The 16,746-nt window shown below is 33.2% G+C and overlaps 2 protein-coding genes across 3 annotated transcripts; one reads left to right on the forward strand and one right to left on the reverse strand.

Moving 5' to 3' along the window:
* Positions 1-4,427: 4,427 nt before the first annotated feature.
* On the forward strand, positions 4,428-9,977 carry LOC133668388 (leucine-rich repeat protein 1-like). The gene is made up of 7 exons (XM_062088198.1): positions 4,428-4,540; positions 4,905-5,357; positions 7,144-7,215; positions 7,419-7,562; positions 7,823-7,894; positions 8,436-8,507; positions 9,655-9,977. The coding sequence occupies exons 2-7, from the start codon at positions 5,143-5,145 to the stop codon at positions 9,725-9,727; spliced, it is 648 nt and encodes a 215-aa protein (XP_061944182.1). The 5' UTR covers positions 4,428-4,540; positions 4,905-5,142; the 3' UTR covers positions 9,728-9,977.
* A 720-nt stretch (positions 9,978-10,697) lies between these two features.
* LOC133668377 (uncharacterized) lies at positions 10,698-14,796 on the reverse strand. Of its 2 annotated transcripts, none has more exons than XM_062088178.1 (9): positions 14,696-14,796; positions 14,138-14,242; positions 13,920-14,048; positions 13,687-13,802; positions 13,211-13,292; positions 12,506-12,565; positions 12,312-12,419; positions 11,733-11,778; positions 10,698-11,338 (listed from the first exon to the last, which is right to left on the reverse strand). In XM_062088178.1, the coding sequence occupies exons 2-9, from the start codon at positions 14,201-14,203 to the stop codon at positions 11,103-11,105; spliced, it is 843 nt and encodes a 280-aa protein (XP_061944162.1). In that variant the 5' UTR covers positions 14,204-14,242; positions 14,696-14,796; the 3' UTR covers positions 10,698-11,102. The 2 variants fall into 2 exon arrangements, with proteins under 2 accessions (XP_061944162.1, XP_061944172.1); XM_062088188.1 differs by lacking the exon at positions 14,696-14,796 and adding an exon at positions 14,356-14,486.
* Between the last annotated feature and the right edge of the window lie 1,950 nt (positions 14,797-16,746).

Consider the following 16,746-nt stretch of genomic DNA (forward strand, 5'->3'; position numbering starts at 1 on the left):
TAGTAAAAGCATCTCCCTCTTAATTTCTTTGTAGTTTTTGTTGACTTTCTTTTCCTTGATATTGTACTGGCATATTAGCTCGCACTTTGCGGTGAGTTAGTAATAATTTTTTTAAAATATAAATTTTAAAAAAATTTTAGAAAATATTTTAAATATCTAGGTTTGACGGTAATGCCAAACTCAAAAGCCTTGAGTATAACGGTTATGCCAGATCGAAAATAGTTGGGTTTGACAGCCAATCCATACCCAAGTCTCTTAGGTCTCGTGGCTATGTTAGACCCAAGTCTCCTAGGTTTGGTTGGGTTTAACTGTCAAGTTAGACCCAAGAGCCTTGGATCTGGCAGCTAAGCAAACCCGAGAGCGAGGGGTCGAGCGACCATACTTAATTATTTTTTTTATATTTTTTTGTTTGTTATAAAAAGAACATTTAAAATACCTTTAAAGCGTTCTAAATCTAAATGTTAATTATTATTTTATATAAAAAAACATTTAAATCACCATTGAAATATCTTAAATAGAAATCCTAATTAATTTTTTTTATAAAAAAAATATTTAAACAACCCTTGAAATGTCAAAAACAAAAATGATAATTAATTTTTTTTATAAATGTTTTTATTTTTTCTAAAACAAATATTTAAACTATTTTTGAAGTATTCTAGACAAAAATCCTATTTAATTTTTTTATAAATGTTTTTTATTTTTTCTAAAAAAAATATTTAAACTATCTTTGAAATATCCTATTACTACTACTATTATATTTGAAATAAATATTATTACTATTGAATAAAAACCATAGATTTGATTTGAAGGGTAAAATTAAAAATTATAAGAACTTGGATTAGACATTATTAATATTATTATTATTGTTGTTCTCATCATCATTATTAATAATTTTTTTTAACAAATATTACTACTATTGAAGAAATGAGTTAGGCAGGGGAGCGATACCCAAGTTACTTAGGTATGACAAGGGCGCCAACCGAAATTACTCGGGTCTAGAAGGTGTAATCTGGGTTATGCAGGGGTGTGAGACCCAAGTTACTTGGGTCTAATAGACATGCCTAACTCTAGTGCTAGGTGTATGGTAGTCATTTCATTTCCAGTGTCAAACGCTAAAAAATTTGAACAGACCATTCTATCACCAGTTATTCTTTTAATGTCAAATGTATTCCATAAAAAAGACAATCACATCTCCTGCTGCATGCTTATCAAGTTTTTTTTGCAAAGACAATTACATAATGATACTGCTCTAATCATTTATGTCTTGGTAAATAATAAAAGGGTTAACAGAAAAAACCCCATGTTATTTTGTTTTTTTTTTTGTTTTTATAGTTTTTATAATAGAATTACATGTACATTATATATACTGTGCATTAAAATATTTGTTTTTTCTTGATTTTGATAACATCATATAAATTAAAACATTATGCACTAATATATTAAATTCATGTATTGTTTATACATTATTAGCGTATTCTTGTTTCCCATGCATGCACGTGACACGTATACAGTGCCAAAAATGGTTGAACCGGTTAAAAAACCAGATTAATCCACTGACTCAAACAAAACCCGACTAAAAAAGTCAACGGTGAAAACAACATCGTTTTATATATTTTTTAAAAATGTTTTAGAATCAGGTCGACAGTCTTGATCCATCAAATGAGGTTTTACAACTAGGCTACGTCACTGTCCTGAGGTCCTAATAGCTCTGCATTCGACAGTGCATTGTAGCTTCAAGTGTCAGAGGCCACACAGCTAGGAAGTCATAAATCATCACAAGGAATCCCACATGTTTTGTACGAGGTTCACGACGAGCCTGAAGATTTTCTCTGGAGGAAGAGGCCATCGGACTTCTTAGCCATCGGACTTTTTAACAATGGCTAAAACCATGGCTAGATTAAGGGTATCAATTAATTTGCACAATTCATTGTAAGCTGGCGCGCTCATTCAATAATTGCTGCCCCTTGTTCTCTTCTTTTTTGCATGAATTTTTCCATGGACAGCGTGATTTTCCAGGTTATGAGAGAAAAAAATGAGATAAGAAAAAAGATGATTTGTCAGATCAATATTTAGGATTATATAAATGATTATTTTTTTAAATACTTTTTAATTTTAAAAAATTATTTTTGATATTAGTACATTAAAATGATCTGAAAATATCAAAAAAATAATTAATTTGAAGCAAAAAAAAATTAAATTTTTTTTAAAAACATTTCCATAGCACAATGTTGAACACACCCAAGACAAAAGCTGATTTTAGCTATTAGGTGGTGTCACTCACAACATCCAGAGAGCATAGACTCCTTCCACATGTTAGAGCATGTTGTGTCAGGCCAATAACTTCTTTTTTTTAATATATTCTATATTTATTCAAAGGCCAAATTATCACTTACCCAACCTGATTATTACCAAAAAAACATATAAGAAGATGAAAGTGTCTTGGATATGTTTGAAAGTGTAGTTGTCATTGCTTTTCAAAGTGTTTTTTTTCATATCAAAATACATCAAAATGCTGTTTTTTTTATTTTTTTTTAAAATGATTTTTAAAATCAGTGCATCAAAACGATCCAAAACATATATAAAAAATAATTTTTTACAAATAATTTTTGATTTTTTTAAAAATACAGTTTAACTCGCATTTCCAAATGCTCCCTTAATCTTTATAATTTTTGCATCTAATGATATTTTAATCTTTTCATCGTGCTTTTAAAACAAGAAAAGACTAAATCACCCCTAGACACTTTGATAATGACCAAATAAGCCTTGTTCAATGACCATCATGCTTTTGAGTGTGTTCCGTATTACGGTAGCGTTGTGGTTTGAAAAAAGTTGTTTTATAAAAAGTACTTTTAGTTGAGGTTCGTTTGAAAAAATAGGTGTTTTGTTAAAACTGTGGTTGAAATTAAGGTTGAAAAAAAAGTAGTTTAATATGTTTGGTTAAGAATGCTTTTGAAATTGAGGTTATAAAATAATTTTAAAAAATATATATTAATATTGATGATTTTAAATTTAAATATTATAGAATTAATTACTCCTATTACATCATGAAATAAATAATACTTTATATAAAATATTATTAATTAATTATTCCATTAAACTATTTATAATTCTATTACGTACAAAATTCATCTGATAATGACTATAGGTTCCATGGTTTTTTTAGCGTGCAACAAAATCAAGTAAAATATCATCAGAAACAAAATTAGAATTGCGATCAAATTCCACAAATGCTACGTCATTATGCGATGTTCTTTTAATTTATGTAGTGTTATTAAATAACATTAAACATTAATTTTTTGAATAAAACATAATTTAAAAAAATTAAATTTTTTTTACCGAATCGGACGCGATCCAATGAATTCTGCTCACGTGAATAGTGCAAAAAAACTGTTCACGTGAACAGTATTAGGTAAATGCTTCTCGCATTGCAGGTGAATTATTCACCTGGCATGGGCACTGTTATGAACATTGCCCAGGTAAATAAAGAGAATCAGCTGGAGAGAAGCAACTTCCAGCTGCTTTTGCAAAACCCTGGTTTAATGGAAAAAATTATAGGCCCCACCAAATAAAAAATTATTTTTTTTACACGATTTGCTTTAAAAACTAAAACTACCGTGTAAACAAACACCCTAATAATCTATTAAAGGATTTTACATGGAAAGGATAGATCCATCATTATACTGTTCCAATGAAAAAATGTTTATAAGTAAGCACGTGCATTGTTTTTCCATACCCTACTAGCTTTTGTTAATATATAAAGAATAAGAGTGTTTAATTCCCGTATCAAAATGAAAAAGATGAAGACAACTGAGGTATGTTTTTTTGAACAACGAGCCTAAATCTTGAACACAAGAGGTAAAAAAAATATATATATATTTGAGAATACAGTACAAATTATATTTTAAAAAAATTTAAAATTTATTTGTTTATTAAAATTTAATATGGTTTGTATGTTTTGGATCGTTATGATATTTTAATATCAAAAATAATTTTTAAAAAATAAAAAAATATTATTAACATTTATTTTAATATAAAAATATTATTTAAAAAATAACCACTACTTGAAAAAAAAAAAAATCCTCGACCATCCCTTCAACTAAAATTTGAAAACAAAAAGTCAAAGGAAAAAAGGAAAAAAACATCCTCTTCAGAAACAAAACTTGAATCATAGCAGCTGTCCTTGTTTCTTTTTTCTTTATACTTTTGAATTCCTCTCATTGGCCTGGTTAAAAACAAATTATATCCATCTTAGATCTTTTCTGATTAGGTAAATCCCACTTTCTCCAGCATCCCATCATCACCAAGGGGGAGGAGACGATGACGTGGCACTCAAGGTGGAATTTATTCGAAAGCAAAGTCCACCCAAAGTTAAATTATTATATTTTATGTAGTGGAGCTGGTCAGATTCCTCAATCCCCCCTCTAACCCAGCAACCCAGGTGGAGCCCCGCTTCATCATCATCACCGTCGACCAAATCTTTCCAAGAACCTTCTCTCCAGTAAAAGGCGTGAGCCCAGAAAGGAAGAAAGAAAGCTAGCAGGTAAAACCATAAATGAATATATTAAAAAATAAAATATATGAATTATCAATTTAAATTTTCTATCAGATTTCTCATGGTTCCAAGAATATTAATCATGAGGGTTTATTTGTAATTAGCGTCAGAAAAGAAAATGTCTTTTTTTATAAAATAAAATAAATAAAATATCATAGTTACAGTATACAATTCATATAATTTATTCTTCTTATTAAATTCATATAATTTATTTTTCTTAAAATAAATAATTAGCATTGATCTAGTTAATTTAAATTAAATTCAATCAATCATATCTTCAACAATTTAATTAAATTTTACTGAGTAGAGTTGCTGTAATAAAATATATAATTAATATATATATTTTTTATAGGTTTCTAGATGATTTTTGATTGAAGTAAAGTAAGAGGCAGATGCCCCATGTTTTACTCCGTTATTCCCAAAGCCGATCCTCCCTTCTCTCCCCTTCCAACTTTTACATCCTCTCCCTCGTTGACTCTGTAAACTACGCTCCCTCTCTTTGAAACACAAACCAAACCCTAAAACTTGATCCTTCTCTTTCTCCCCGAGAACCAGCGGACGAGCTGACATCAGCACCATCGTTCACTACCATGGCTGCACAGACATGGATATGGACTCGTCTAACTGTCTTGGTAACTGTAATTTTGACTGTGGTGAATGCTAACTCAGAAGGCGATGCTTTGTTTACGCTGAGAAAGAGCTTGTCGGATCCGGATAACGTGCTCCAGAGCTGGGATCCCACTCTTGTTAACCCTTGCACTTGGTTTCACATCACTTGCAACCAGGATAATCGCGTCACTCGCGTGTAATTATTTCTTCTTCACCTATCTTTATAAATTATTTATCTATGCTTTTATTTTTTTATTTATTTGGAACCTGGAAGATCCGTTGTTTTTCTGGAGTATTTGTGTTCTGCTTTTTAATTTTTAATTCTTGGATTTTTAGGTTTTTCTGCTTGTAATTCTAATTTTCTGCTTCAATTTTTGTGGGGGTGTTTTTGAAATTAAAATAGATAGATAAATAAATGATTTAGGTTCAAATTATTGAGTTTGTTTAGTCAGTAGCTTTATAATTTTATATTTATTTAGAAGGCGTCTTTGAAATTAAAAGAGTAAAAAATTAATAAATGGATCAAATTAGTGTAAATGTGTAGTAGCGTTGAAATTGTTAGAAGTGTTTTTGTTTTATAGGGTGCTGCCGTGCGAGTTTATGTTCATGATATATTATCACCATCACAGAGTAATTATTCAGTAGGTATGGAGTTATACTCCTTTCTCTCACATAGAGTGAGACCCATGAATTATTTTCATGGTGGGATCCATGTTTTTGTGAGGGGGAGTACGTTCCTGGTGTACCTAATAGTCTCTCATGTTTAATTTTGATTCATATAGTTATTTGGTCTAAAATTAAACATTTATGGATTATGTTTTTTTATTCCTATATGGTTTCTAGAGCCTTGTTAGTCTCTAAGAATAGATATTGCCACTACATTCCATGTTTTTCACACTTCTTGATGAATTATATTTGTTTAGAGTTTGTAAGATTTCGTTGTCCTCTGGGCTTGTACCTTGCCTCGACTTTTTGAGTTGTTTCTCCATGGTTTCTTTTCTTTGCCCTTTGAGAATTTGATCTTAGTTTATAGAATATGTTTGCATAATATGTAAGTAAGACGCCTTGGGTGAGGTCTTCAAAGGTTGACTTTGTGGATTTCATTTATGCTTCAGTGACTAGTTGCTATGATGATAAAAAAAAAATAAAAAAAAAATTGTTACAAAATTACTTGTAATGGCATGTGTAAAGTTTGAGGAGATTTGTTGGTTCCTTTACCCTATGTTTAAAAGCATATGTAGTGATTGTGTGGATTATGGGATTCACTGTATATATATATATATACCTTGAAATGTGTTTTTTTTGTTTTTTTGTTTTTTAATGCTGTTTGGTGAAGTGAGAAATGCAATATTTGGTGTCCTGTTGCCCAAATGTTATATTTTTTTCTGAACTTACTTAAGCAGTCAGAAATGATGACAGTTTCTGGCTTCTATGTTGCATATTGTTATGTCTCGAGCTTGTCATTTTAGACTATTAATTTTACCTTCTAATATTTTTAATTTCTTAGTCGATCAGCTTTCTTGTCCTTTTCTATTGTTTTAGAATGGCAATAATTTTACCATTCCTGCTGTTTAACATTAATTGACCTATTGATAGTTTCCTTTATAAAAAAACAGGAAACATTTAACACTTCAGTAGTTTGGTGAAAAAAGCAGCAACTATCTTTTAATGGTTACAGTTCCATTAAAAAATGATCTCAGTGCCTATATAATATCATCATTGTTTTGGAAAAACACATTGCTCTATCCTGTCATATGCTGTCATATAGCATTCTGATTGGTATGCTATGTATTTTGATTTATAGCCTTTGACATATTCTATTCTTTAGCTTTTCAGTATCTTTTGGAAAATGATTGTTTATGTTTGGGCCTTAATTAGCATCAACTATGGTCTTTTTTTCCTCGTGCTTATTAATTCTTTCAACATGTATTTAGAATTATTGTGTAATGTTTTTTGTTTTCTCATATCTCATGCTGCTACAGGGACTTGGGGAACTCAAATCTATCTGGACATCTAGTACCTGAACTTGGAAGACTAGAGCATTTGCAATATCTGTATGTTTTCCTGCCTTTATCTTCTCCATGATAGTATTGCAAAGTTATTGGAATAGTTTCTAATTCTGGCTAGTCTTTAATTTTGAATCAATGGCCTTTGTTGTGTCCATATGGGGGTATTATTCAGGGATGCAGAGTCACTTGTATCTAATGTTTGGGTTTTGCTTACTTACTTGTGACCTCTCTCATCTTTTCTGGTGTAGGGAGCTTTATAAAAACAATATTCAAGGAATTATCCCCACTGAGCTAGGTAACTTGAAGAGCCTCGTTAGCTTGGACTTGTACAACAACAACATTTCAGGGACCATTCCTCCTTCACTGGGGAAGTTGAAGTCCCTTGTCTTTTTGTGAGTACAAGAAGCTCTACTATGATGTATGATTAAATGCTTAAAAGGATTTTCCTTTTCTCTTTGTCCCATTTGGTTTGAAAGTTTGGTACATTTGCTTTCCAAATTTATTAGTTTGTCTTGAAAACTATTTTCTCTCCCTCTCTTCCTCTCTCCTTATGCATGTATGTATAGGTTCCGGCATATGTGCTTGCTCTGTTTATGTGGAATTGCAAGATAAATTGTCTCTCATTTCTCTTATTGTCTTTTTTGTCTGGCAGACGACTTAATGATAACCGATTAACTGGACCCATCCCCAGGGATCTCACCAATGTTTCAAGCCTCAAAGTTGTGTAAGGACCATCCTCCGTTTTTTTTTTTTTTGGATAAAAGAAGGATTTCTTAGTATGAAAAAAAGATGTACTCTGATCATCAGCTATGGAAATAACCTTGAAAGCACTCTGTACATTTATTCCCTTGAGGAAAAATGTTCCTTGTGCAATCACACCCATTTACTGAAAAAGAATTGCCATATTCAACTCTTTCTACTTACAAATCCTCAAAAGAAATCAATATCAGGACTGCCCATGATTCACAGTCAACTTGTAGGGGAAAAAACCCGAGGCACATGCTCTGAGGAGCACAGAGCAAAAAAAGAAGAATGTGAAAGGCCTCACTATAGTGGAACATAGTTAAAACAGAAGGTGACAGAGCCTTGCGGCTTCCTCATCTTTAACAAAATCCATCCTATAAAATATCTCTTTTAGATAAGTGCTGACTAATTCCTAGATTATTCCTGAAACTATTTCATGAATATGCATGTTTATTTGCTTTGATAGTTAGGTTAAATGTTCAGAAGCTTAAAGCAGTTCATCATCTTTCCTGTATCTCCAGGGATGTCTCGAGCAATGATTTATGTGGAACAATTCCTACTAATGGACCTTTTGAACACATCCCTTTGAACAAGTAGGCTCTCTTACTTTTATTTACGCTGTCTTGATTTCTTATTTGCCCATGATTGCCCTTTTCTATAGAAGTAAGTTCCCTCTCTCCCTCCCTCCCTGTTTCCTTCATGAATATTGACTTGCACTTTCTTTTGTTTCATGCTTAGGCACCTTTTTTTCCCACCAAAATAATCAAGAGTTTGATTTAGCAGAAAGCTGTGTTTCCCTTGTTTGGTATCTCATACTCTCTCGAGGGTCCCAACGTGGTACTTAGTGTGATGCTAGGTTCTTTCATTCCCCAACTTCTCCTCAAAGTTTTAGAGGGTCTTTGAGAATGTGATAGAAGTTACTTTTCAAAATGTTTTTTGCTTGAAAAGCATTAAAATGATGTTTTATTATTTTTTAAAATTTATTTTTAACATCAATACATCAAAACAATCCAAAAACACTAAAAAAACTTGTCTTGAAGGAAAAAAAAATTCAAATTTTGACAGAAAGCAAGTTAAACCTCAATGCCAAATGGTTACTTAGATCTTATGAAGACAGCGCATGATCTTCACAATACAGCACAATAAGAACTAAGCCTCAATCCCCAACTAATTTGGGTCAGCTATATGGAAACTTCTGCACCATTCCTTCAAAATTCTCCTAGATACCCTTTGTTTATGCAAATTCTCTTCCAAAGTTCAGATCTTCAAATCCAACTCATGAAAGTTTTTTCCCAGTGTCGGTGCTGGAGAATTTAAAACCACATCAACCAGCTCTTGTTTATTTAGATTACCATGACAACCAAATTGCGTTAATGATGCTTTTGAAGCTTATGTTACTGTGAAATTCATGTTTGAGCTTTTAAAGTTCATCTCTTCAAACCAGTGGCTTGAAGGTTTGTGTTTTGCAAATTGTATGCTACCTGTAAGCAAGATAAACATGATTCTCTCTCATGTCCTATATTCTGCCTAGATTTGTACGAGCACATATCACTCATAAGATGGAGGGCTCTGACCTAAATGTGTCATATCTATCAGAACTCCGCACTTGTAATATATGTGTAAAGTGTATGCATTTGAGCCTCGCATATAATATATATATGTGAACAAGTGGAAAGGCATGTATAAAAAAAATTGCAGTTCTCCTTTGGGAAACTAAACAAATCCTAAATTCTCTTGCAGCTTTGAGAACAATCCTCGACTGGAAGGTCCGGAGTTGCTGGGACTTGCGAGTTACGGCACAAATTGCTCATGAAGAGAGAGGATCCATGCTGCAAAATGTCTAACTGTCTTGAATGAAAACTGCACCTCACAAAACCGAAAGCGTATTACTCCACACTCTCAGTGTAAAGGGATCGGCAAAATGCAATCCCTGGTATAATTATCTGTAAATCTTCATGATACTAAATATCCTAGCATTTGTAACTGCGTTGTGTTTGTTTTAAGATCCCCCAAACAGGGATTTGTACTAATATAATGCTAGTAAAGAGTCTACCATTTGTGCCTTTGCTTTTTTGGTATAAATCTCATCATACTGCTTCATCTGCATTATTGCGATCCCTCTAGGATGCATGCAAATACCTAATTTGGCTATGCTCATAAAGTCTGGAAATGATTTTGAAAATAATAGAATATTCCAATGCTGTTTCTAGGGAATTCTGTTAATTTAATTTTAAAAGTCATATATTTGTAAATAATTCTTCTTTCCTCCATTAATATTCCAAGCTTCAATTGCTACATGAAGATTGATTTTTTTAATGATAAAGTATTACCTATTAATTAAACACAACAAGAACTAAATTAATGATGAATGTGCTTAAATTTGTGGTAAGATGGAAGGATAAAAAGAATTGCAACTATTTTACAAAAGAAATTTCGAAAATGAACTAACTAAATTATTATTTTAAAAAAAGTTTATTGATACTTGTTAAAAACTGTGTGAAATTGCAAAAGTTTCAAGGTTCAGATGGACGGACGGAGAACTTTTTTTACTTCAAGAACCCATTTGTACCACTTTGAAAACTACAAGAGTTAAAATGTTATTTACACAGGCCGTAAGAAAGTCATGTTATTTTTTTTACCCTCATCCATAATTTTATGTGGTAACCAATACTGGAACAATAACAGGATAGGCCACCCAACATAATTCTAACCAATACTAAAGCATCATCTGAAGCTTCCTTTACTAAGGAATATCATATTCACAACATCGCTTGCAGCATTCATTCATATTCAATGGTTTTCAACTACTATTATTTAGCAAGATGATGCTTCATATGTCTTGCTTACATGAAAAGCATAATCCGTATAATCCACAGAAATGTAAACTTACACTTGTTAGCGGCATGACGCTTACCATTTCACAGTATCCTAAACTTGTTTAGGAGAAAACATAAGATTGTCTAAAGCAGTTCTCACCTGTTAAATTACCATGACGACATTGACTTTCAACAGCTGGTGCTTAAGCTCTAGCATGAAGCATGGTGGAGCTAACATAGTACTTACTATGTATAGTCGCCACCATTTTGGCCTCGGGAGATCATTTTTCAGTAAGTTGACGTTTGTCTTCCTCCTAAAGCTTTTGCAGCCATTTTGACCCAGGAACACATCCTGTTATTAGATATACCAATTTAGTTTTGGGAGGATGGTTCCTTAGAATGACTCTCCGCAAGTAGACGATTCTCTTCCTCTTCAAGTCTTTGCAGCCACTTTAATCCAAGATCAGATCCTGCTTTTGCTGCAATCTGGAACTGTTCCTTTGCTCTCTCTACAGGATTCATCTCAGTATTTTCAGCTCTGTTCATTTTTTTCGCAGATGAACCCCTCTTCAAACTGAATTTTGTTAGATGTTCTGGAACCTGAGCGCCTGGACCAAGAGGAAACCCAATATCACAATTAATAGCTTGTGCTTTTCATTTTGCACAAGTAAAAGACAAGATAAATGATTTGTATAATCTTTAAGATGAAAAGAGCTTTAATCTAAATCATATCCCTAGACAAAGTTCATAGAACCTACGGAATTGCAAGAAGTAATCTCTATCAACTGTAATGATGGCAGGGTGTGCACCATGATATCAATACGAGGTCATTTAGTTAAAACTCAATTTTAACTAAATGCCCTTCATCAAAATATTGGATGCTAATCATGCAATGTACATGAAAAGGAAAACAAAGACATTACTAAAAAACTGAGTCATCCCAACGAATTTCAATGAACAGGAGGGAAAAGAAGGTAAAGAAAGGGAGTCAGAACAGCTTACCTCTAAGGAGGAGAGATCCATATGCTATAGCAGCACCAACATGTCCCTGCATAAAATAATAGCAGTAAAGAAAGGTCCTACAGAGGAGTTTAACTAATAATATTCTAGAGCAATTCAGAACTTATGCCTTCCCAATTTCATTATCAGCAATGAAAGAAACCATTTTGTCATTACAACATTACAGGTACTCTGCAATCACAAGTCTTACAGTTGCAAATACGGAGCTCAACTCTATGCACAAGGCCCTCAAATTATAGAGTTTCTATTTCCAGACGCATTAGATGGCAGAAGGGGCAACCTGATTTCTTTTTAATTTTTTTTCAGGACAGAACCTGATTGTCAAATTTATCTCATGTATCTTGATAACTACTGACGATGTACCACAAAAAGCCAACTGCCATCACTTTAACTTACATTAGCAAAAGTCTACCAGTTGGCTTAAAATATGGAGAATGTCAATCAAGTTTAGAAAGTAAATGCACCCCCATCACCCCCCCACTCCCCCAGGAAAGAATAGATAGGTAGAGAGAGAGAATTGATGGATGCAATCTAGTCAGTATAAAGAACTCTGTTTATTACCTTCTCCGATGCCCTATGGAAACACCACAAAGCTGAGGCGATATCTTTCTTCACACAATCCCCCGTCAAGTATACAGCACCAAGAAGGTAAAGAGCACCAGGATGCAACTACAATGAATCTGGCTCAAGTAAGGTCTCGAGACCCATTATAGAAACATTATAAACAATCATTCTAAGCAAAAAAAGAAACATACCTTTTCAACTGCCTTCTCTATATAATAGAAAGCTTGTTGATCTGATTGGACATAATCATTCTATCCAAAAAAGATATGACAAAATATTACAAAAGGAACGTTACAAAACAATCAGAACTAATAGATCCACCAGGAAACAACTGAAAAAGAAAATTCTCACAATCAAGGGCAGGGTGGATACTACTTTAGAACTTGTTGTCAAGCTATTGATGATTTCTAGTAAACGAAATTTCACACAGCTTGGTCAATACTATCTTAGTTGATAAGAGGTCTCAATTCCGAAAGCTTAAGCTATCAAGATATACATACCCCAAGCTCACAAGGACTAAAAATATTAATCTCAAGCATTTAAGCTATCAAGCCTCAGAGCTCATAAATATGAATTCAAGTTAGTTTACCATGCAAGAAGTTTTAAGAGCAGGAAATGAAACAAAGGTAGGATAGACATTTATCATGAATATCAAGATTGGATCCCACACAAGGCCCTATTAAAACTACATTATATTGGGTTCAGTTTGGCAGTCTACTGTTATGTACAGCATGATTTTCCAGAATCATTATATGAAATATTTCCACAGATACTTCGTTTTTAACATTGTCTTCTATTGTGTTAATAAATAGAAGCTTGATAATATTTTGCCAGCATTTTCACATATGAACCAGTCTATAAACACTAGTTTGAATATGGAACACAATAAGCCTAACCTCAACTCTTAGACGACAACCTAATTCATATTGTGCTTCTGGATCACCCATATTTGCAGCTTCCACTAATAAAGCAACTCCTCTATTTCATGATAAAAAAAGAAGAAAAAAACATCAGTAGTGCGCATATAAAAGGTTCACAAACATACCGTGAGTCAAAGTGACATGCAAATGTCAATGTGGAAATAGAAGGGCAATATTCATGACAATATTGGATGCTCAAATAAGTAAAGTCGTGATTACTATTGAGTAAATCAAAAGCCTAAAGAGCATCAAATTTTTTTACTGGTGCCTGTTTAGGGGTTTAATATGTTATCCAAATGATTGAACAAAACTGATTGGGTGGCATATCAAATCTAGAACTAAGCCAATCCCAGCTCTCAAGCTGCCTTGACACACTAGTGCAACAATTTACATTTAAAACCATGACAACAGGCATACACTGAAGCAAGAGAGAGAAAATAAAAAGAACTTACATAGCATGATTTTGCCCTGGAACATGGTACTTCAGATGCAATTTGGACAACCAATACCTAGCATGGGTATTGGAGTTGTCAACCTCCAAAGCCAGCTGAAAATTCTCCTTCGCTGTCTAATATCAAACCCAAAAAAAATAAAAAACAGCACGAAGACAAAAGCCAAATAGCATTTTTAATATTCTTCACCACTTTCGATATCCAGCATTTCTTAAGAAAAAGAAAAGGCCTACTCTGAGGAGAGGGATAAGACGTTTATCATTGCGTTCGCAGTAATCAATGACTCTATCCACTTCCTTCAAAGCACTCCATCCTTTCGCAATGAACTCCATCGCCTTCTTATTTCTACCATGGATCTCTCTCTGCCAATTATTAACCCCACCCCCAAACAAGAAAGGTAACAATCAAGAACTGAAGATGACTAAGACTACTGGAAGAGAAAGTAACTTACATAGAACTGGAGACGACTAAGAGCAGCGAGCTCTAGAGCTGGCTTCTTGACATAATTTCCAAGCATCTTTGATGTCTGAGTGAAAAGAACCCTGCCAGAAGCTCTCTGAGACAGAAAGACCGCGGATTTACCTCAGATTATTACGGAATTACAAGTGTTAGATCGAATTTAAACAAAACCACAATGACCTACTCATCAAAGTAAGAAACCAAGCAAGCCTTGAAGGGCCACTCATGAAACAGTGGCAAACCTCAAGGGAGGAATGATAATCCGATCAAATCTTAAAAACCCATCAAGAAAAAACCACGGCGATGCAAAATCTAGAATCATTAGTCTGTTCACATCCTTGTCCATGATTAAGATTAAATATAGGAAAAAAAACCCTCCGAGAGGCATTTTATCGAACACGTTGTGTTATTTTTAAGTATCATTACAAGCAACCAAAATGACCTGACTCAGGAATGTATAGTAGCCAAAAGAAGACATCCCGACAAAATATTAACTTAACGGAGAAGAAGAAGAAGAGGTATTTCAAAGAAGCAAAACTGAAGCACTGACCTTTTCTTTTCTCAAGCAGGACTGGGAGGAGACAGCAGACCCGTCGGAGAGAGGAGCAGGGACCGGGAGATGTAGCCTAGGTGTTTCAAATTGGACCTCTTAATGGGTCTATAAGTGGTTTGGGTTTTTATTGGTTACCCACCCAAGGTTAAGTCACACAGCCCACTTGAAGTGTAGCTGGACTTGTTCACATTCTCTTACGGCCCATTTTGACACACCCATTTACAACCCATGCTCATTGAGAGATCATTAAAATTCTATAGTAAAAAATCCCGGCCCGATCTGACGTGCCGATCCGGTGACTAGAAACCTGGATCGGGCCAAGTTTTACTTCGAACAGGTTTTTTCTTTTTGTTTTTGTATTTTTATCAAAATAAAATTATTTAATTTTAAAAAAAATAACTCAATTTATAAAATAATAATTGTGGCCCTTCCTATTGTTTTGTTTTCCTTAGCCATATGGGCCTAGCTTGTTATTGGTTTCATTATTTATATAATTGATAGCAAGGAAAAACTTTGGTGTAACTAATTAAAATGTTAAAATTAGTAGAAAGTAATTGCAAACATGATGTATCCGTCCACTCACAAATTCATAAGACTATACCTTAAAGTGGGTTTTTTTTTTAATGTATTTATATGTAGGAAATCTTGTAAGCTTTTCAAACTCCGTGGGTCCTTATAGTTTAGCAAAATGAATCAAATAGTCCCTTAGAGACCTCTATTGCCATTTTAATCAAGCCATTTTAATCAAGCCATGTGTGGATGCTTCTTGTCCGCGTAGCTTGGCATATGAATCATTTATGTTAATTTCTTGTAAGTTTCATTTGTCTTCTCTAATGATTCCTTGGACCAACATGGAAATCATAATAAAGGAATAAAAAGAGATGGAATATATATGTTAGTTTTCATTATTTGCCGAACTATATAATAATATAAAAAAAAGCAAAAGCATGTGGACCTGTTGATTGGGAAAACCGTGTGGTATCTGGGACCGTTGAAGCAACCACACCACACCACAAAATGAATATCGATGTGTGGATGCGAGAAATTTTTAAGACATGCTTCCAACTTGTTTGATATACATTATTGGGTTTGATGTTCTGTGTCTAATTCAAGCTTCATGCACCAACAAATGTTGTTGGATTTATGCATGCATGCTCTTCAGTGATGTTGGCAAGGGGCAGAATCTTGCGGTTTTTCAGTAGCTTTGTCATAATATATAAAAATATAGAATTCAAAATCGATCTGGGATACTTTTGAAGATGTGGATCATAAAATTAAGAGACTAAAAGTAAGTTCTTAATTAGGGTGGATTTTGACCTTAAAAATGACCTTCGACGTCAAAGAATTAAAGATTTCTACGAAATATTTATACTCATTAACTCTAAAAAGAAATTAAATATCTCAATTAATTAGACTCACTAGAAAAAATAAAGTTATAATACTTGATCAAACATGAAAATGTAGGTATTTCTCATGTGGAGTAGAAGTTAAGGGAGAAGGAGTATTGAAAATTATTATGGAGGCTGTATCAAAGAACCATCTCAACTCAATAGCTTAAGTTGTGTTAGGTAAGGTTTCAAGATATTATTTATATTATTATTTAACACCAACTTCAGTAAAAGCTTTTTGGGCTTGAAACTTGCACAAACCTATATTATTTTGTGCTTAATTTTTATCAAATAAATGAGAAATGTGAGATTCGAACTCGTGATCGCTTGATCATCAGGGCTTTGATATCATGTTAAAAAATCATCATAACCCAATAGTTTAAGCTGTTAGATGAGATTTTAGGATATGATTTATATTATTTTCTAACATGTGATAATATAACGAGAAATTTGTAATATTCACAAACAAACTGATAATGTAATTATTATTTATGGGATATTTTGCAACCTCTTTTAATCATCAAGTAACGGGTGGATACGTCTTGTCCTCGTAGCTTGGCGTATGAATCATTCATCTTAATTTCTTGTAAGTTTCATTTCTCTTCTCTAATGATTCCTTGGACCGACATGGAAATCATATATAATAAAGGAATAAAAGGA

The sequence above is a fragment of the Populus nigra genome, chromosome 1 (genome assembly GCF_951802175.1).
Source record: "Populus nigra chromosome 1, ddPopNigr1.1, whole genome shotgun sequence".
In the NCBI taxonomy this organism is placed as follows: Eukaryota; Viridiplantae; Streptophyta; class Magnoliopsida; order Malpighiales; family Salicaceae; genus Populus; species Populus nigra.